At 41.2% G+C, this 22,213-nt stretch overlaps 1 protein-coding gene across 4 annotated transcripts in view; it reads right to left on the bottom strand.

Moving 5' to 3' along the window:
* TTC23L (tetratricopeptide repeat domain 23 like) overlaps window positions 1-22,213 on the bottom strand; it is a 58,818-nt gene that overhangs the window by 10,134 nt on the left and 26,471 nt on the right. For 3 of the 4 annotated variants that reach the window (XM_089312701.1, XM_089312702.1, XM_089312703.1), the window contains exons 8-11: window positions 20,105-20,213; window positions 13,588-13,715; window positions 9,829-9,978; window positions 8,439-8,521 (exon numbers count right to left, since the gene is read on the bottom strand). In XM_089312701.1, coding sequence (XP_089168827.1) covers window positions 8,439-8,521; window positions 9,829-9,978; window positions 13,588-13,715; window positions 20,105-20,213 — 470 coding nt within the window. Of the gene's footprint in view, window positions 1-8,438; window positions 8,522-9,828; window positions 9,979-13,587; window positions 13,716-20,096; window positions 20,214-22,213 lie in introns of those variants that run through there. The other variant, XM_089312704.1, reaches the window with a different exon arrangement.

The raw sequence follows: 22,213 nt of genomic DNA, 5'->3' as shown, positions 1-22,213 counted from the left end.
GCAAATCAAAACCACAATGAGGTTTCACCTCACCCCGATTAGAATGGCTCACATGCAGAAATCTACCAACAACAGATGCTGGTGAGGATGTGGGGAAAAAGGGACACTAACCCACTGTTGGTGGGAATGCAAACTGGTCAAGCCACTATGGAAGTCAGTCTGGAGATTCCTCAGAAAACTGAAGATAACCCTACCGTTCGACCCAGCCATCCCACTCCTTGGAATTTACCCAAAGGAATTTAAATTGGCAAACAAAAAAGAGGTCTGCACCCTAATGTTTATTGCAGCTCAATTCACAATAGCTAAGACCTGGAACCAACCTAAATGCCCATCAACGATAGACTGGATAAAGAAATTATGGGATATGTACTCTTTAGAATACTATACCGCAGTAAGAAACAACGAAACCCAGTCATTTGCAACAAAATGGAGGAATCTGGAACACATCATGCTGAGTGAAATAAGCCAGTCCCAAAGGGACAAATACCATATGTTCTCCCTGATCGGTGACGACTGACTGAACACCAAGAGGGAAACCTGTTGGAGTGAGGTGGACACTATGGGAAACGGTGGCTTGATCAGCATAGCCCTGACTGTTAATGAACAACTTAATACATTATCCCTCTTAGTAGTTTTTTTATCTGTTCTACTTAATATGACTGGTTTAGTTCTGTAATTGATGCACAGTTATTCTTAAATGTTGAAAATTAACTGAAATGTGATCCCTGTTGAACATGGGAGTGGGAATGGGAGAGGGAAGAGATGTATAATTTGGGACATGCTCAAGCTGACTTGCCCCAAGTGGTGGAGTTGGAAGCATACCAGGGGATCCAATTCAATCCCATCGAGGTGGCATGTACCAATGGCATCTCACTGTTCCAGGTGATCAATTTCAGTTCACAGTTGGTCATGGTGGAGGGACTGGGAGTCAAAGGGAGCACATAGACAAGTCTAGTACCTGCTAACGCTAACCGATGGAGTAAATAAAGGGGAGAGTGATCCAACATGGGAAGTGAGATACTCAGCTGACTCATAGAATGGCAGATGTCCTAAATAGCACTCTGGCCTCAGAATCAGCCCTAAAGGCATTCGGATCTGGCTGAAAAGCCCATGAGAGTATTTCAGGCATGGAAAGCCAAGACACTCTGGCAAAAGATCTCTGCGAGTGAGATCCCAGTGGAAAGAACAGGTCATCAAAGAAGGAGATACCTTTCTCTGAAGGGAGGAGAGAACCTCCACTTTGACTATGACCTTGTCTAAACAATATAAGAGTTGGAGAACTCAGAGGGCTTCCATAGCCTTGGAAACTCATGACTGGAGCATAGGGAGATTACTGATGCCATAGACAGGAGTGTCAATTGGTAAAGTCAACAACAGGAGTCACTGTGCACTTACTCCTCATGTAAGATCTCTATCCTTAATGTGCTGTACATTGAGATTTAATGCTATAACGAGTACTCAAACAATATATTTCACTTTGTGTTTCTATGGGGGTGCAAACGGTTGAAATCTTTACTTAATGCATACTAAACTGATCCTCTGTAAAAAAAAAAAAAAAAAAAAAAAAAGAAATTATCAACTCCCAACTTGACTCTCACTGGGATTAAACATGACAATAGGTCTGCTCTGATTTCATCATCATTTAAAAAAAATCATCTATTATTTTTCACTTTATATTTCTGTGTGGGAGCAAACTGTTGAAATCCATACTTAATGTATACTAAGCTGATCTTCTGTATATTAAGATAATCGAAAATGAATCTTGATGTGAATGGAAGGGGAGAGGGAGTGGGAAAGGGGAGGGTTGTGGGTGGGAAGGAATGGGGGGGAAGCCATTGTAATCCATAAGTCGTACTTTGGAAATTTATATTCATTAAATAAAAGTTTAAAAAAAAAAAACAATACATTCCTCTAGTAATTGCAACTGTCACATAATGGGCCACTGTGCATTTGTACAAGGATTTCAAAAGACAGATTCCTGGAAGTCGTATTTTAGAATCAAAGGACATTGAGCTGGCGCCGTGGCTCAATAGGCTAATCCTCCACCTTGCGGCGCCGGCACACCGGGTTCTAGACCCGGTTGGGGCGCCGGATTCTGTCCCGGTTGCCCCTCTTCCAGGCCAGCTCTCTGCTATGGCCAGGGAGTGCAGTGGAGGATGGCCCAGGTGCTTGGGCCCTGCACCCCATGGGAGACCAGGAAAAGCACCTGGATCCTGGCTCCTGCCATCGGATCAGCGCGGTGCGCCGGCTGCAGCGGCGGCCATTGGAGGGTGAACCAACGGCAAAGGAAGACCTTTCTCTCTGTCTCTCTCTCTCACTGTCCACTCTGCCTGTCAAAAATTAAAAAAAAAAAAAAAATAAGAAAAAAAAATAAGAATCAAAGGACACATGAATTTAAACACTGTTAATTTTTTCCAAAATTTTTTCAAAATGTCTATCAAAAAAGTACCAACAGCTTGTTCCATGGAGTATTGAAGAGGGCTAATCTCCCCATGTCTTTAATAGGTACTATTACCTATGTTTTCATTAACACAAATATGATAGGTCAAAAATGATGTTTCATGTTTTGAAGTTATTATTTGTATATGAGATTTAAAACCTTTTTTCTTGTGTGTATCTTCTGGCCATTTGCATTTCTTCCTTGAACTTGCCCTTCCTGTCTTTTATGACAATGACAGTGATCACTCCTTCCTTAAAACTTTCTCCTCCTTTGATTTCCCTTCAATTCTTTCCTAAGTATTTTAATTCTCTAAGGACCCTTTTTGAGTCTCCTTCCCAGTTCCTTTTTTCTACATGATCCCAAAATAATAGTAATTATAGTTATTAACATTTCATAGATGTTTATTATGTGTCATATATTAAAGTACTCAGAGTGCTCTTATTATTTGCATTTTTATAGATGAAGAAAATAAGCCTCAATGTAAATGGGAAAGCTTGAATTTGAGCACCAACTGTTCTGCTACCAGTTCACCACATTATATATTATATTCTCTCCACAGTGTATTCGCTCTTCTTTATATAAATATTTTCGTTTTTACATATTTCACTTATATGTAATATATATTTCATAAATATACACATGTACATGTCATAGACTATCTGATCTACTCTATTGGCTTTAGAATTCGTCTCCTTGAGCACTCAGTCCATAGAGTCAACATCTTACGGAACACTGCCAAGCAGATGGATGCACTGTGGATATCACGAACACAACACAGCCTACATGGAAATCGTTCTTTTACTTAGTCCCCAGACAGCCTCCAAGATGATCTTTACAATACTGCTTCACTTAACAGCACTGCCACACCCCTTGTTGCCCAAGCTGGAAACTTCAAAGCTGCCTTTAATTCCCACCTTCATCACACCTCACATCTGACGAGTTCTGAGATCTGTCATCATAGACTCCAAAATTGTTTCTCAACCCACCCTCTGCACATTCCTTCTATCCTTTTCTGGCTTTAGATAATTTAGGATCTCAACATCTCTCCCTTGGACTATTGGCTTTGCCTCCTAACTGGTCTCCCTACTTCTCCCTGTGTGCCATCTATCATCATTGCTGTCAGAGCTAGTGTTATGAATCAGTAACTGATTATGTCATACTTTGCTCAAAAGCCTTTCATAGTTATCTTTCTGTCTACCAAATCAATTTTAAACTCCTTAGCACAGCACACAAAAATTCCATAAGCTGGTCCCAAGCTGTCTTTCAAACCAATCTCCAGCCTGTTTTTTACTGGCCTACCTTAAATTATAACCATTAAGGCCACTTGCTTTTCCTCAGAAATATTAAGTCACTCCACGCCTCTATTCTTTCATTCATGCTACTTGGAATGCCCACCTCTGGCTTCCCTCTACCTGCTGATACAATATTCTACTTTTCTTAGAAAAACCCTGCAGCCAACCCCCAATCTACTGTTTTCACCCGTATCTCTAGGCTCACAATTTATTACTTGTCCTTCCTGTTTACTTTTCTCTTAAAGATTTACTACAGATTAACTTGTGATCTGGTCATGTGTGTCTGTTTTCCCAGAAAGGACTAAATCTTACACATATTAGTATTTCTAGTGCTTAGAAGGAGCTTGACATAAATGATTAAAATTGAAGTACATTTGTAAACAACCTTGAAGCTGATTTCCAAATCTGAGATTTTCTATGTCTTTTCTATACATGAAAATCTCATTTGAGGCCCTTGCAACTATCATTTAACCTTGGAAATAACTCCTATTTTAAGAGGTCCATTCTGCTTTTACTTCTTAGCGTAGGCTTCAAAACCGAAGAATTCGGGCTCATGGCGATGAGAATCCAGTGAGTGCTATCACAGCATTTCCAGAGGAGGCGAAGTGGAAAACACACAGAGCGCCCTGGAAAACGAGCAGAGCTCCAGGACACCAGGGGCTGATTATGCCAGCGAGACCCTAAAGAAAAGAACAGTACTTGTCCTGGGTTTGGACCTCGGGGCCTCAGCAGATCCTCGGGCTTGCTCAGCAGTTCTGGAGGAGTGAGGTGTGGGCTCGTTTCAGGGAAAGCAGCGCCTTCACTGAGCCAACGTCCACTACAGCGGTGCCCTCCCAGACTCATCCCTCGCATGGCCTCTCGTGCTAGGACTGTGTCTCAGCGTCATTGTCAGAGACAGGAGTCAGGCTCGAAGCCCTAAAGAAACTCCCCACTTGGGGCCGGAATCAAGCTCTACCCATGTCTCCTCATTCCTCCTCCTTCTCTTTGTAAAAACAGCTGAGGAGATAGAATTTTCTCCCCAATTCTGAGGAAACATTGTGTGCTTCTTTGAAGTGATGTTTTTTTTCTTTTAGTTTCATTCTTATTACCTTCAAAGCATACAATGTAATCTAGATATGTTCAGAGACTCAAGTTCTCAACCAGTTTCTCAGATGCATAAAATATGGTGGTACTAGCTAACACTCATTTTTTTTTTTTTTACAGGCAGAGTGGACAGTGAGAGAGACAGAGAGAAAGGTCTTCCTTTGCCGTTGGTTCACCCTCCAATGGCCACCGCGGCCGGCGCACCACGCTGATCCGAAGCCAGGAACCAGGTGCTTCTCCTGGTCTCCCATGCGGGTGCAGGGCCCAAGGACTTGGGCCATCCTCCACTGCACTCCCTGGCCATAGCAGAGAGCTGGCCTGGAAGAGGGGCAACCGGGATAGAATCCGGCGCCCTGACCGGGACTAGAACCTGGTATGCCGGCGCCGCAGGCGGAGGATTAGCCTAGTGAGCCGCGGTGCCGGCCCTAACACTTATTCTTGATTCCAAATACTTGGACATGTTTCCTCAAAAGCAAAAGGCACTGTGCTGAGAAGAAGGGGGAGGAAGGATGTTTTCTTAACATTTACTGAGTACATACTCTGCCAGGCACTGTGCTATGCATGTCACAGACATGATTTTATTTAAAACTCACAACAACTCTATGTGGTTTACTACTGAATTCTGCATTTTAATGACCAGGTTAAGCAATTTGCCCAAGGTCACATACTTGCTAAATGGCAGAGGCAGAAGATGATCACAGGTCGGATTGCAGTAATGTTACTCTCTGATTGCAGTGCTCTTAATATAAAATGATAGTAGTTAGGGTGATAAAGAGAAGCCCCTTATGTAGACATTCGGACCTCTCGGTAGCACCCCAGAAAGAGAATTACTGTGACTTCAATATGATGATGTCAACTCCTATTGAGCTGTAGGACCTGCCAGCCCTGATCTCAGTGCTGTATCATGAACTCTGAGGAAACCCCCATGTCGGGGCAGGTACTATTATTTTCCTGATGAAGAAACAGAGGCTGAGGAGTCAATGAACATGGGTCGGACAATGGACTGTTGCAGCCTGAGCTTTAAGTCCATGCAAGTCTGCCTTCAGATTCTAAGCTATACTATCTACAGAGAGAATATCTGGAATTAAAAATACCTTGGCCAAAAGTCCAAGCTCTTCCCCTACCAATCAGTTCTCAGCTTCTCCATAGGTAAAATGATTCTACAGCCTTACATGCTGAACAGATATCCCCATATGTGTACTCTACTGCATCTAAATAAGTGAAAGAAATGGCATTTTTCATGGCTTTTGTTGTGGCATAGTGGGTTAAGCCAGCATCCCATGTGGGTGCTGGTTTGAGTTCTAGATACTCCATTTCCAATCCAGCTCCCTGCTAATGTGCCTAGGAAAGCTGTGGAGGATGGGTTAAATGTCTGGACTCCTGCACCCACATGGGACATCCAGATGAAGCTCCTGGCATTGGTCTGGCCCAGCTCTGACTGTTTCAGTCATTTGGTGGGTGAACCATCGGCCACTGGCTGCCATGTGGGTAGTGAACTAGTGGATGGAAGTGCTCTGAGCTCGCTCGCTCTCTCTCTTTCTCTGTAACTCTGCCTTTAAAATAAATAATTAAATCTTTAAAAAAAAAAAAAGAACATTTTTTGCAATCAGATCTACTTGGCTCCAAATCTTACATTTACTAGCTGGGTGGTTTTGAATAAGATACCTACAGTTTAAAAGCTTGTTTCAACATCTGAACCATGGAGATTAAAAAAAATGCCTACCTAACCAGGGAGATAAAAAAAAAAATACCTACCTAACAGTATGGCTGATGGATCAGAAATTGCTAATGTAATTTTACAATATAGTGCTATAGAAATAAAAGGAGTCCTACATTATAGACTCATAGCTTTGTGGTTATTGATTAAGAAAACAAATTTTTTGAGGCTGGCACTGTGGCATAGTGGGGAAAGCCGCTGCCTGCAGTGCCAGCATCCCATATGGGCACTGGTTCAAGTCCCAGCTGCTCCACTTTCAATCCAGCTCTCTGCTATAGCCTAGGAAAGCAGTAGAAGATGGCTCAAGTCCTTGGGCCCCTGCATCTGTCTGGAAAGACCCAGAGGAAGCTCCTGGCTCCTGGCTCCAGAACGGCTCAGCTCCGGCCGTTGTGGCCAATTGGGGAGTGAACCAGCAGATGGAAGACTCTCTCTCTCTCTGCCTCTCCTTCTCTCTCTGTGTAACTCTGACTTTCAAATAAATAAAAAAAATAGAAAATATATTTTTACATGCTCTGGCAGGCAGGGAGAAAAGCTCCCCTGCTGCTGATCCTCTATATCCTAACCTTGGCATCACTGAGAGAGGCTGGAGAACCTCCTCCTTGGATATGACAGGGCCTACCTTAGGGATGGCTCTCCTGGGGTGGGTGCAGAGAGGATGGGCTGAATGCATTCCACATGCTCATCTCCCCCACATATAGCCTGGTCAGAAGGTGACTGAATGGTTGTGAGTCACCTCTGGTGAATGCAATAAGGGTCCTAACTCTCATCCAATAATGACGCCCCTCTTTTTTTTTTTTTTTTTTTTTTTTTTTTGACAGATAGAGTTAGATAGTAAGAGAGAGAGACAGAGACAAATACCCAAATGGCTGCTACAGCTGGCACAACGCCGATCCGAAGCCAGGAGCCAGGTGCCTCTTCCTGGTCTCCCATGTGGATGCAGGGGCCCAAGCACTTGGGCCACCCTCCACTGCCTTCCCAGGCCACAGCATAGAGCTGGACTGGAAGAGGAGCAACTGGGACTAGAACCCCGCACCCACATAGGAAGCCGGCACTGCAGGCAGAGGATTAACCAAGTGAGCCAAGGCGCCAGCCCCAAGACCCCTCTTTTATAGAGGGTTTCTAGGGAAACACACATGCCTTTTAGACACATTTACTTGCATCCAAACCCCCAGGAGTGAGTGAATTTAGGTAAATTTCTTTATCTATCAGGCTCCCCTCTGTCGAATGAGAGCTATCATACTGGATGCTTGTGAGGATTAAAAGGAATACTTTATGAATAGGATCTAGCTCAATTTGGGGGATTTAGAATACACTCAACAAATTATAATTTTTTTCTTAGAATAGAACAGTTCAAGGTCAGTATCATTCTGAGATGAAGAAACATCAATGGTATGCCAAGGACAAAGTATGAGGCAAATCTGTATAAAACTTTCTTTGCCTTAATCTCTAAACACTGCAAAAAGGAATCAAAAGAGGCTCTTTCATTACTGAATCTGCATACTACTATAGGCCAAAAACTTGCCTTCTATTTAGGGATCAGGATTTTGTATATTCTACAAGAAAAATAATTTTAATGTACCTATTTACTTTGTATAAATCCATATCATATTATCACATATATTTATTGACATCTTGTCTTGCATGATTTGGATACATATCAGCATTAAAATATTGTAAATATCATGTATTACTGCAGCATACTCATAATACGGGGTTGTACAGATGACAAGAAATCAACTAGTTACCCCCAGATAGGATTTATCCAAATCCAAAGAATAGAAAGGTTTTTGCCTCACTAGTAAGAATGACAGAGGTGAATCACCCCTACTTTGTTAAACCAGGGAAAGGTCATTTTATGCATATATCCACATTGATGATATGGCTGATGGCCAAGGCCAGAACTCACCTTTGCAATAGGGTAAGGAGGCTTTTTGTCTCTCTGCTTTTACTGTGTTCACTTCCATACACAAAGATTTGAATCATCAGACACTGTAGGTAAGGTGGGAAACAAGTAGGTTAAAGAGAATCATATAGCCAACAGCTTAATTATAAGCCAAAATCAGAAGAGAATGAGTAAATTGGGATGTCACAAGTTTACACTGTGGATGCCTATACCACACTGCATCGGTTCCCTGCCAAGGAGGAGGAAGGGTCTGCATCAGAGGCTCTTTAGTTACCTTCTGCATCCCTCATGCTGTGTGTGCACTCCAGTTTACCACACCTGGCACTGCCATATGGGCCTGTGGGTAATCATAGTGGCAGGGCTAAAGACTGACAGCATCCCTACTCAAAACACAGCTGCAGTGGCCACTTCCATCAGTATTTTCCAAACAACTGTAACCAAACAGATACAAATGAAATCTGTGTAGGTGTCCCAAAGTTGCACTGTGTTCTCATGCTGTAACACTTTACTCTTATGCAGTTTTCCATTTTAAGTTTTATTGCTGACCTTTGTTTCCAACCAATATGGAATAAAGGGGACCAAATTTACCCTCCACCTGAAACAGCCCAACAAAGAAATGTGTGAAATGACAAAATGCATGAATGACTTTCAAGACACAACATCAGGTGACAGTCTGTGATCCCTGAGAGAGAAACCTGAGATGGCACAGTTGCCCCAGATTACTGATTTGAGAGTGTCTAGGTTGTGGCACATGGAAGGGGGACCGATGGGGCTCACCCAACTCCCTGATAGAGCTGAGAATCCCAGGAGATTCTCAGAGCAGGGCAACAGAGAGATACTTCCACAGAAAAGAACCACAGCTATCTTCAGTGGGTGCCCTCAAATATTCTGCAGAGCACTGATTTGTACGTGCATGTGAGGAAATCGTCCAATGCTGAACCATCTGAAGGGACTACAGAAAACACTTCCTGGTGCATATACAGGGCCAGGTGTAGTACCTGGTCCCACTAGCCACGCTGGAAAGCCTCATTGTTCATGGAGCACTGAGTGGGAAACCCAGAAGGCTCCTGCTTCAGTAATGGAGGGTGATTAGTCTTTAACTAAATGTCTAGCTCCATCTAACAACTCTTAAAAGCTACTGCCACCCCTAGATTCTAAAATTAAGGCGTTACTCTCTCAAGGCTCGAGCCTAGGTATGCACACAACAGCTTTTGTATCACATTCTTTCTCAGCATATCTAAGAAAGCAGAGAAATTTCCAAAGACAACACATGACTTAAAAGCAGAGTGATAAGAGAGAAGGAGGGCAGGGAAGGGAGTGAACACCCACACATCACGTCTCACATTCTGCTTACAAGCCCAGGAGGAAATGCAGCAAACCAGCCAGTATTCACCTTCCTAAGTAGCTGAATTGCCTTTCCGAGCTCCCCTTCGGCAAAGCAGATCCTGGCCATGTTATAAAAAGTCTCAGCCACTTTTTCACTGCAGTCACCATAGCTGGTAACCTGGGACTTCAGTAACGACTTCAGCAGTCTGTAAGCTTCCTGAGGAATTGAAAACAAACTGTTGTACTCAAGCTAGTCATCATGCAGCACACGCTCTGTGGAGAAGGCACTCTGCCCACAATGGCAGGAGCCTCCAGGATCAGTTGTGATGTAGGGCCTACACAATCTGCTTCTGTTGAGTTAAAGTTCTAAGCTTATAGTTAACAATAGTTAATTTAAATGTATTTAACTTCACTGGCTACCCTATAAATCTTATATGTACATCTACAATACCACCTTTCTTATAGATTTGCATGTATGTAGCCAATTCTACTTCTTCGGTCACTTCAATGTTTTCTTTTTTTTCCCCAAAAGAAATCTTTTATTTAAGGAATACAGACTTCATTAATTTCATAAGTACAACTTTAGGAATATAGTGATTCTTCTCACCATACCCACACTCGCACCACACTTCCACCCCTCCTCCTCCCCTCTCTCCCACTCCCAGCCTCATTCTCCACTAAAATCCATTTTCAAGTAACTTTATACACAGGGCCGTTGCAGCCATTTGGGGAGTGAGCCAGTGGATGAAAGACCTCTCTCTCTCTCTCTCTCTCTCTGCCTCTTTTTCTCTCCCTGTGTGACTCTGACTTTCAAATCAATAAATAAATCTTTAAAAAAAAACTTTATACACAGAAGACCAATTCTATACTAAGAGTTCAACAATTTGCACTGAAAAAAAAAAAAAAATGTTCCTCAACAGTCAAGACAAGGGCTGTTCAAAGTCATTGCATCTTGAAGTTAATTTCACTGTTTTTTTTAGAAACTTAACTTTGAAGGAGCACCCAAGAATAATATATCTTTTGCATGCACTTAGACATAACTATAACTTATGAGACATAAGAATATCTTCCACTTAATACATTAAAAGAAAGTCCTTGAGAAGGAGTTTTAGCATTAATTAAGAAAGCTTCTAAGGAAACAAGCAATGGAGTTGGACACTTAGGCTTAACTATAACTTATGAGACATAAGAATATCCTCCAGTTAATACACTAAAATGAAATAAATCTTTGAGAAAAAGTTTTACTGTTAACTCTCATAATACGACTCTTTGAGGACAGAGGTCCTGCATGGGAGTGAATAGTGACTCCTGTTGTTCATTTTTTTTTGTTTTGTTTTGACAGGTAGAGTTACAGACAGTGAGAGAGAGAGACAGAGAGAAAGGTCTTCCTTCCGTTGGTTCACTACCCAAATGGCTGCTATGGCCGGCACTGTGCAGATCCAAAGCCAGGACCCAGGTGCTTCTTCCTGGTTTCCCATGCGGGTGCAGGGGCCCAAGCACTTGGGCTATCCTCCACCGCCCTCCCGGGCCACAGCATAGAGCTGGACTGGAAGAGGAGCAACCGGGACTAGAACCCAGCGCCCTAATGGGATGCCAGCACCGCAGGTGGAGGATTAACCAAGTGAGCCACAGTGCCAGCCCCTCCTCTTGTTAATTTAACAATTACCACTCTTATGTATGCCATCAATGATCACCCAAGGCTCTTGACATGAGCTGCTTAGGCTAGAGAAGCCTTTTTAATCCACAAACTCTGTCAGTGTTTAGACAAGGTCATAAGCAAAATGGAAGTTTTCTCTTCCCTTCAGAGAAAAGTACATCCTTCTTTGATGACCACTTTTCCACTGGGGTCTCACCCACTGAGGTGCTCCATGTAGGACAATTTTTTGCCACAGTGTCTTGACTTTCCATGTCTGAAATGCTCTTGTGGGCTTTTTGGCCAGACCAGAATGCCTTAAGGGCTGATTCTGAGGTCAGAGTGCTACTTAAAGCAATTGTCATTCTATGAGTCTGCTGTATGGACTGCTTCCCATGTTGAATGGGAATGTTGGAGCATTCATTCCTTTTTAATTCTATCTATTATTATTACCAAACATTTAATCCTATTTATATGACTGATTTAACACTTAATTCTATCTATATTATCACTTTAACACGATAGTATTTTTAGCACCCAGCTTAAGGGGATTTGGGGTCCCATGGCAAGTTTTTAAACTGTACCCTTAGTAGTAAATCCATAGGAATGTATGCAGAACTGTACAGCTTTGCAGTTACAAATTTCATACACTTCATAATTACAACTTTAGGAACATGGTGATTCTTCCCACCATGCCCTACCCATGCTCCCACCCATACTCCTACTCCTCTTCCTCTTCCCTCTCTTCAATTCAATGTTTTCTAAAAGCCTTAGGAAACATATAGCAGGTGTCTCTTTTCTCTTTGCATTAGTCATTTTAATGAACTACTGGAAAGTGAAAATTCCAGGTAAAAAGATCCTGTTTATTTTTCCTATCTGTAGAAGAATAAATTTCTAATCACATACACACAAAAAATTATATTTTATGGGAACACAATTCTCAAGTCAGAATTCTAAGTTTCCATTATGGTCCCTCAGAGCAGGCCTACAGCCATACATCAGGCTGGGGGTAGTAGAAAGAACTCTTTAAAAATTTGGAAATTGTTATAAAATTCAATTTCATTCAACAATTATTGAGCACCAATTCTTAACTGAATTATTGAGTGCCTGTTATTTCAGTCACCAAGGACACTACAGTAAAACAGACAAAAATTCCTGCCCTCATGGATCATGCTTTCTAATGGTAAAGGTGACCTGTCCAGAGCCCTGCACAGATCCATTCTCATCTTTAACCAGGAGCTTGGTATTCTAGAAGCACGTGGTTAGAAGTAGGAGACCATCAAGTACTGGTGTAGGTGTTTTATCATAAAAAAGTCTTTAGCTGTTCATTGCACTATAGCATAACCAAGATAACCAATAAAATTCTGGCCAAGTGTTTTCACATCTCTGAAAATAAAAATTAAATATTAGATCAGCCATTTTATGGCACTGGGGTCTAATGTTAATTTTCTGAGCCAACAAAAATATCACAGCCAGAGAAAAAATTTTGCAAACCTATCAGTTTTTACTTTTACAAGTGGCAGTTAAAATGTAAATAAAGAAAATTTCAGTTATAAAAGTGTTCAAATATGGTATAAAAGGTTTATTCCTAGAAATAAATTCTTACACATAGCCATACTCTTAAACTCATTGTGACACAGCCAGTGAGACTATGTCCAATTTATCTTTGTTTCTCAGCTGCCTGACGAAGCATACACTGAGTGTGATTAGATCATGTGCGCTCTCAAAGACAAAGGTCTTCACTATGGTCATGCTGCGCTGATTCTAGGAAGTTTGGGTCAAAAGTTTTTGAGTGATGGCTTAGACTTATGGGATGTCAAGGTAAAAAAGTCAGCAATCAATAGAATTTTCTGTAATTTTTAATGTGAAAACAAACTTGAGGTTAATAAAGGACCAACAATCCAAATAAGAGGGAAATATCACTATGAGAAAAAAAAACCTGATAGCTAGATGCAAAGGCAGAAGCCAATTTTGACTTAAAATATTAAATTCAGAAAGCCAGAGCTTGTAAATGTCCAGCATTAAAGTATTTCACACATCCATATACAAGATAAATGTTTCTACAATATTCCAAGTAGCACCAGTCTTGTGTGTTACTTCTAGTTTTTTCCAGAAGTTTTGTTTCTGAGGTGTGAGATGAAAAGGCTGTTCTGATCTAATAAACAAGCCAGCAATTATGTTGTTAATATTTACCTGTTTTTCCCCATTTTGGACAAGCCATTTGCAAAATTCTTCAATGGTGGCCAGTGTTTCAGAATCTTCTGAGCCCAATGTTACTTGATATGCACTAATACTTTTTATAAAATATGTCTCAATAGCATCTGGAACAACAGAAACGACAATTTAAGGCAAGCTGCTAGCCTTCACAAATGTGCTGCATCAGCTATGGCTCAATGGACATTTTCATATTTAAAGTCCATGCCTATTCTCATCCCAATCTCATAAGAACACCTTAAAAGTCCATGAAGTAACTCAATGGGATCAGATGATATTCTGATTTTTATTCTCCTGATGAAATGCACAGAAAAAAATTCTGTCAGAATAACCTTATAATGCTAGGAATACAAATAAATATATTAAACTCCTATTGAACTGTTAAGATTATATTTTTAGATTATATTATTTTTATATTTCTGATTAAGAATACTATTTACTGCAGTTCCTATTTGGTACATGTGTCTGTGCATGTGTGGTATATGGAGGGTGGGGGAAAGAGAGAGGGTAAAGGAGACAAAGAGAGAAAGATCTTGAGAGACAGAGCTGTGATTTTATAAGTACTTTAACTATAAAATTGCTTAAAATTTATTTTTAATGTTCCTTTATTCCAAGCATAATAGATGTTTATGCAGTCGATGTAGAAAATGCACAGAAACAATGAGAAAATCTGCCAATACCACACCATCTGATTACTGCGGCTTTATAATTAAGTTTCACCCAACTCTTTTCTTCTCTTTCAGTGTTGTATTGGTTATTCTGGGTTTTTTGCTGCTCCAAATAAACTCAGAATCAGTTTGCCAATATCCAAAAACCAACCTGATCATATTTTACCGAGTTGAAACTATAGATCAAGTTGTGAAGAACTGACAGCTTGAAAATATGGAGACTTCCTATCCATGAACACAAAATATCTCAGTTCATTCAATGCTGCTTTGATTTCTTTCATCAGTTTTGTAGCTTTTCTCATATAAATTTTACAGATTTTATTAGATTTATACCTAATTATTTCACATCTTCTTTAAATGGTATTTTGTTTTCAATTTCAAATTTCACTTGTTCTCTACTGGTAATTAGGGAAGTGACTGATTTTTGTATATTAAGCTAGTATATTGTATCCTTTCTATACTCAGTTCCAAAAGATTTTATTTTTTTTGTTTGTCGGTTCTTTCAGATTTTCTGATAGACAAAGGTGTCACCTGCAAGCAAAAACAGTTTTATTTTTTCCTTCACAAAGAGTATACCATCTGTTTCCTTATCTTATTGTATTGGCCAGCACTCCCACTATAACGTTGAAAAGTAATGGTTAAATGGGATATCTTTGCCTTGTTCCTGATCTTAATGGGAAAGCTTCTAGTTTTCCAGAATTAAGAAAAATGATGCTAGCTGTAGGGTTTTATTTTCCATTTTTAGAAGTACTTTAAAAAGAAAAGGGGAGGGGCCAATGCCGTGGTTCACTTGGTTTGATCCTCCGTCTGTGGCACTGGCATCCCATATGGGCGCCGGGTTCTAGTCCCAGTTGCTCCTCTTCCAGTCCAGCTCTCTGCTGTGGCCCGGGAGGGCAGTGGAGGATGGCCCAAGTGCTTGGACCTCTGCACCCGCATGGGAGACCAGGAAGAAGCACCTGGGTCCTGGCTTCGGATTGGTGCAGTGCTGGCTATAGCGGCCATTTGGGTAGTGAACCAACGGAAGGAAGACGTTTCTGTCTGTCTCTCTCTTTCTCACTGTCTTATAACTCTACCTGTCAAAAAAATTTTTAAAAAAGAAAAGGGGATTAGTTAGGTCACAGTTTTGGGGGCTGAAAATTCACAGTATGGAACTGGTCTGGTTAGGACTTCCCTGGTCTTACCACTGATGACAGATAGCATCATGGTGAGAGCAGAGACAGAGAGATCACATGGTGACACAGCAAATCAAAGAGCAGGGAGGAGCCAGTCTGGCTCTCTTATAACCACCCTCTCCAGAGAACTATAAGAATTCCTTCCACGGGCAGTGATCTAACTGCTCCTGGTAGGCCCCACATCTCAAAGGCACCACCATCTCTCAATCGTCTGCCCAGTGGGAACCAAGCTTCCAGCACCTGAAACTGGGGGGTGGGGGACATCCTCAAACCACATCAAAACCATAGCAGTGGTTTATCAGGAGGAGGAAGTCTTTCCTCATGACTGAGACGTAGACTCTGTCATGTGCTATTTCTGCACTGATTCATGTGATTCATGTGATCCTTTTTCTTTAGCCTGTTAGTATGGTGCATTAATTGATTTTCAAATGTTGAAGTAGCCTTGCATATCTGGGATAAATTGTACTTGGTTGTGGTATATAATTTATTTTATACATGATGGATTCAACTTGCTAATGTTTTGTTGAGAATTTCTGCATATAGGAGATACTGTTTTTTCACAACCTCAACTAAAATACCCAAGAAGAGCTTCTTTGAGAAAGAAAAGATTCATTTTAGCTTACATTTTGAGATTATAGTTCAGGATCAGTTGGCCCCACATTCCAGTGTCTGTGGAGGCTGCTCATGACAGGTGCAGAGACACGATCACGTGGTGAGCCAGGAAAGCAGACAGAGGGAGAGCCAGGCTGAGAAGACCTTCTCGCAAAAACCACCTTCAAAGGGCATATCTCCAATGACCATAAGAACTCCACCAGCCCCACTGCCTAGCCACCACAATTAGATCAAAATCTCTAAACCAAGTCCATCAGCCAGACACCAGAGTGTAAACATCTGCATGTTCTTTAGGTAGAGAAATCCTAATGTACCCATAACAAGCACTATCTGTCTGATTTTGGTTTTAGGACAATGCTGGCCTCAGAATGAGTTAGGAAGTGTTCTCTCAACTTCTATCTTCTGAAAGAGATTATAGAAAATTTGGCCTATTTTCCTCCTTAAATACTAAGCAGAATTCAGCAGTAAGCCCATCTGGGTCTGATGCTTTCCATTTGATATATTTATTAACTATTATTTCAACTTATTTAATAGACATAAATCTATTCAACGCCAGTTTCTTTTTTTTTTAAAGATTTATTTATTCATTTGAAGGTCAGAGTTACACAATGAGAGGAGAGGTAGAGAGAGAGAGGGAGAGAGAGAGAGAGAGAGAGAGAGAGAGGTCTTCCACCCACTAGTTCACTCCCCAATTGGCCGCAATGGCCGGAGCTGAGCCAATCTGAAGCCAAAAGCCAGGAGCCTCTTCCGGGTCTCCCACGAGGGTGCAGGGGCCCAAGGACTTGGGCCATCTTGTACTGCTTTCCCAGGCCATACCAGAGAGCTGGATCAGAAGTGGAGCAGCTGGGTCTCAAACCGGTGCCCATATGGGATGCCAGCACTTGCAGGCCACAGCTTTAACCCATTTCACCACAGCGCCGGCGCCAGCTATAGGGTTTTTGTACATGCCCCATAACCCCATTTTAAAAATCATATTGAGAAAGTTCAATCATGAGTGCATGTTGGATTTTGTAAATGCTTTATGTACACCAGTTGATAAGATCTTGTGCTTTTCATCCTTAGACTATTAATACGGTAAAGTACAAGGATCCAAATTTGACTATTTAACCAGACTGCTATTTTCAGGGGAAAAAAGCCTCATTTGATCATAGTGTAATATTATTTTTATATATTCCCACATATTTTGTCAAGGATCTTTTTTGTCTATGTACATGAAGGTATTTATCTGTAGCTATTTTTATTTTTTGTTTTATTTTCTGGAAGATATTCTGTAGAATTGGTGTTATTCTTTCTTTAAATGTTACGTGGGAATTCCATGATGAAACTATCTGGACCTGGAAAGAAAACTACAAATTCATCTTTTAAAGAATAGTTAAGCCTCTCTTCAGATTATTCTCTCATTCTGGATGAGTTACTTGTTTTTTAATTTTTTCTTTGTGACTCAGTTTTAGATCATTATGTAATTAACACTGTGAACCTCTTTTATGTTATATCTTTATGTGTGTTTAGAAATTCTTGTTTTATCTATTTTTTAACTTCAGTAATTTTTTTTCATTTATTTGACAGGTAGAGTTATAGACAGTAAGAGAGAGAGACAGAGAGAAAGGTCTTCCTTCTGTTGGTTCACCCCCCCCAAATGGCCGCTATGGCCAGCGCACTGCGCCGATCCAAAGCCAGATGCTTCTTCCTGGTCTCCCATGTGGGTGCAGGGCCCAAGCACTTGGGTCATCCTCCACTGCCCTCCCGGGGCCACAGCAGAGAGCTGGATTGGAAGAGGGGCAGCCGGGACTAGAACTCGGCGCCCATATGGGATGCTGGCACCACAGGTGGAGGATTAGCCAAATGAGCCACAGAGCCAGCCCTTAACTTCAGTACTTTTTATTCCAGAACTGTATTTTCATCTGGCTACCTTATATTTTAAGTTTTAATATATAAGATGTTAATCCATCTGGAATTTAGTTTAATAATGATATGATTTTAAGATCTATATTTTCTTTAAAAATCAGTATAAGGTGCTGGCGCTGTGGCACAGCGGGTTAAAGCCCCAGCTTTCAACACCAGCATCCTATTCGGGTGCCAGTTCAAGTCCCAGCTGCTCCACTTCCAATCCAGCTCTCTGCTGTGGCCTGGGAAAACAGTAGAAGATGGCCCAAGTCCTTGGGCCCCTGCATCCACGTGGAAGACCTGAAGAAGATCCTAGTTCTTGGCTTCAGATTGGCTCAGCTCCAGCCATTGCAGCCGTTGGGGGAGTGAATTAGCAGATGGAAGACCTCTCTCTCTCTCTCTCTCTCTAACTCTGTCTTTCAAAAAAACAAATCTTTTTTTAAAAAAAATAGTATAAGAAAAACTTAAGTGCTTTAGATTCTCCCAGCTCTGGCTTATTTTCATAAATTAAAAAAAGTTAGGGGCAGGTGTTTGGCATAGCAGTTAAGACATTGTGCAAGTTACCCACATCCTATATAGGAGTTGTGGTTTTGAGTCCTGGCTAATCCTAATTCCATCTTCCTTCTAATGCGCTTCCTGAAAGTCAGCAATAATGGCCCAAGGAGTGGAAATCCTGCCACCTGAATCAGAGACCTGGGTTAAGTTCCTGATTCCCGGCTTCAGTTTGGTTTGGCCCAGCCCTGGTTATTGTGGGCATTTCAGAAGTGAATCAACAGATGGGAGATCTCTCTCTGTCGGCTCCTCTCTCTGCCTTTCTACCTTTCAAATAAATAGAATAAAATTTAAAAATTCTCAAGGTAAACATTTTACATATTTACAAACATTAAATTTCTTGTGTCCACTCTAGGTATAGTATCTATACTTTGAGTATGCACAAGGAAATTTTCTTTATTTGCTTATTTATTTATTTTATTTGAAAGGCAGAGAAACAGGGTGAGATTTCCATCTACTGGTCCACTCCCCAAATGCTCACAGTAGCCAGAGCTGGGTCAAGCAAAAGCTAGAAGCCAGGAACTCAATCTGGGTCTCCCACATGAATGGCCAAATACTTGAGCCATCACCTGTTTCCTCCAGGGTGCACATTAGCAGGAGGCTGGATGGAAGCAGAACAGTCTTAAACCAGGCACTCCAATATGGAATTCACATGTCCCAAACAGACACTTAAGCTGCTTTGCCAAATGCATGTAGCCCACAAGAGAAAATTTTAAGAGAAGAAAATTTGCTAATAAACACAAAATCAGGAAGTCTTCAATTCACCTTTATGCATCATAAACCAATACTTAAAATATTAAAACTTCAAATATTTATTTAGTGACATGGGGAATGCAAGAGTAGAATAAATAAGATGCAAGATTTTCTCTATACTCCTACCTCCCAAATTGGAAAATAATATACCAAAATGGATTACTTTTATAAGCAGAGAAAAGAAACATTTTTTAAATGTTCAAATTACATTCTTCACAAATCCCTTAACAGGCCTCTGATTCCATGTGTCAATTAATCTGATCAAGCCAGTTGAGAATGACACTCTGTCTTCCCTCATTGGTTGTTTGTGTCTCCCTAAAAGCTGCCCACTTTCAAACAGATGACCTTGACAAAGAGCCATCATTGATGGATTAATCACCCGGTTTTCCTTTTGAAACCCCGGTACCTCACTTTTGAATCTAGGTCAAAAAAATTCTAAATGCCTCAAACATTCTCTCCTAAAAGCCAGAGCAAAAGGGTCAAGAAGATTGAGAATGGAGGAGGAGTACAGGAGGAGCCAATGTTGTTCTCTTTTATAATTGGATTTCCTCATTTACCAGTACTTCATAGGTCACATTCATAGTGTATATAATTTCTACTCCTTATCAAGGAAATAAAGGAAATAGAAATCACATGATTTTATAGGTTTGATGGTCCAACTAACTGGGGAAGTGGATATGACCTGATCTAAATTCATGTGTAATTGATTCTGTATGAAATCATGACCAGCCTAATCTTGGCATCACAGGCACAAATAGCTAATTCTAACCTTACTGTAGAAAGATCATTTGCTAATACGCTTCCCACACGTGGTCAGGCAATGATGATGACTACATGGCTGCCTCTTTTACTTACCCTTGTGCTGGGGCTCTCCGGACATGGCATAAGCTCTGGCTAGTAAAGCATTAGCCTCTGCAGTTTGGGGGCTGACTTCAGTGAACGAAGAAACACAAATAGAATGGGCCTGGAAGACAGAAAATCATGACAAACTAAGTACCCAAATTACTGCAAATTTTCTGTAAGTTCTCATAGAATTTCTGGTTGATACAAAGCCAATAGATAGCCAGTCATGGAGTTAGAGGAGAGATGAGTTGGAGTCCCAGCTCTTCCACTTCATGCTATGAGTCTTGAACAAGTAATTTCATCTGCATGCATTAAAGGACTTCATGTGCTTCCCAGCGACTAGGGTTTGGTAAAATTAGATGAGATGGTGTTTGCAACCCACTAAGCACAGTACCCATCACATGGGAAGTTGTCAGTAAATGTTAGCTCAAATAATGTATTTGATAAATAAAATAAACTGTTTTATAAGTTTTCACAGCAAAAATAAAATTACATGAAAGTATCAAAGGCAGTTTAATAAAGCATGGATCTAGAGTCACCCTGCCTGAGTTCCTAGCACAGCCAGCCACTTACTGTGACATAATTCAGATTACCTGCCCTCTTCAAATGTAAAACAAGGATGGCAAAAATAGTATTTTTCATAAACAGTTGTTGTAAATAGTAAATGAATTACTAGATGTAAAGTGCTTATAACACCATCTGACATATAATAAGCAGAAAAGAAGTATCATTTTTATTATTATTGTTATTATTATTACTATTTGTGCTAAAATGGAAGGAATAACATTCAGGAAAGAGAAAGAAGGAAAAATCTAGTATATACATCCACCAAGAAGGAAACAACCACCTGTGCTAATATTTCATAGGCCAGACACTATGAACCTTTTTTTTTTTCTTTTGTTGACAGGCAGAGTGGACAGTGAGAGAGAGAGAGACAGAGAGAAAGGTCTTCCTTTTGCCATTGGTTCACCCTCCAATGGCTGCCGCGGCCAGCGCACTACAGCCGGCGCACCGCGCTGATCCGAAGCCAGGAGCCAGGTGTTTCTCCTGGTCTCCCATGAGGGTGCAGGGCCCAAGAGTCCACTGCACTCCCTGGCCACAGCAGAGAGCTGGCCTGGAAGAGGGGCAACCGGGACAGAATCCGGCGCCCCGACCGGGACTAGAACCTGGTGTGCCGGCACCGCAAGGGGGAGGATTAGCCTAGTGAGCCCCGGCGCCAACAAACCTTTTTAATAAAGTAAAGGGATCACTGGACTTGCAGCTTACATATCAGGCAGAGTCCTTATGAGTATAGGCTCTCTGGTCAAATTTTCAGAGTTCAAATCCCTCCTTTAACACTTGCTAGCTACACAACTTCAATTGAGTTAGCTACTCTTCTTTGTGTTTCACTTTTATCCTTAAAATGACATAAAATAATAATGGTGCCCATGTCATAGGACTATTATATGGATAAATGAATTAATAATATGCTCAAGTACATGTATTAAACACATTCCTTAAATATGAACTCTCACTGTAGGCTACACCTCCGCCTGCAGTGCCAGCATCCCATATGGACACTGCTTCAAGTCCTGGCTGCTCTTCTTCTGATCTAGCTCTCTGCTATGGCCTAGGAAAGCAGTAGAAGATGGCCCAAGTGCTTGGGCCTCTGCATCCACATGGGGGACCAGGAAGAAGCTCCTGGTTCCTGGCTTTGGATCGGCCCAGCTCCGGCTGCTGCGGTCATTTTGGGAGTGAACCAGCAGATGATAGACCTTTCTCTCTGTTTCTCCTTCTCTCCATCTGTAACTCTACCTCTCAAATAAATAAATAAATTTTTTTTTTTAAAAATGAACTCTCACTTTTTAGTGGTGGTGGGAATCACTGACATTTATTCTTTTATCCATCCTGATCTGACCACTGCCCTAAGAAAGTCTTGAACACAAAAACTGCACTGGCTCCCTCTGTAAGCAGTGGGCTCCCTGACTTCAGGGCCGCATTCCCAAATGCTTCCCAGTTGCACGATGTTCATAACCCTGGACTGTCCACTTGTTTGCAGTGCCTTTTCTTCAGCATCTGACTGCTTTACGTATTGCACTTTTCTATGGTACAGAAAATCCAGCATTTTCCTCTGTGTATGCT

This window comes from Oryctolagus cuniculus, chromosome 14 (genome assembly GCF_051225735.1).
Source record: "Oryctolagus cuniculus isolate XC-2025 breed Fujian yellow rabbit chromosome 14, ASM5122573v1, whole genome shotgun sequence".
Lineage (NCBI taxonomy): Eukaryota > Metazoa > Chordata > Mammalia > Lagomorpha > Leporidae > Oryctolagus > Oryctolagus cuniculus.
Note: the sequence above shows the minus strand (reverse complement) of the source record. Positions and strands in the feature narration are given on the sequence as shown.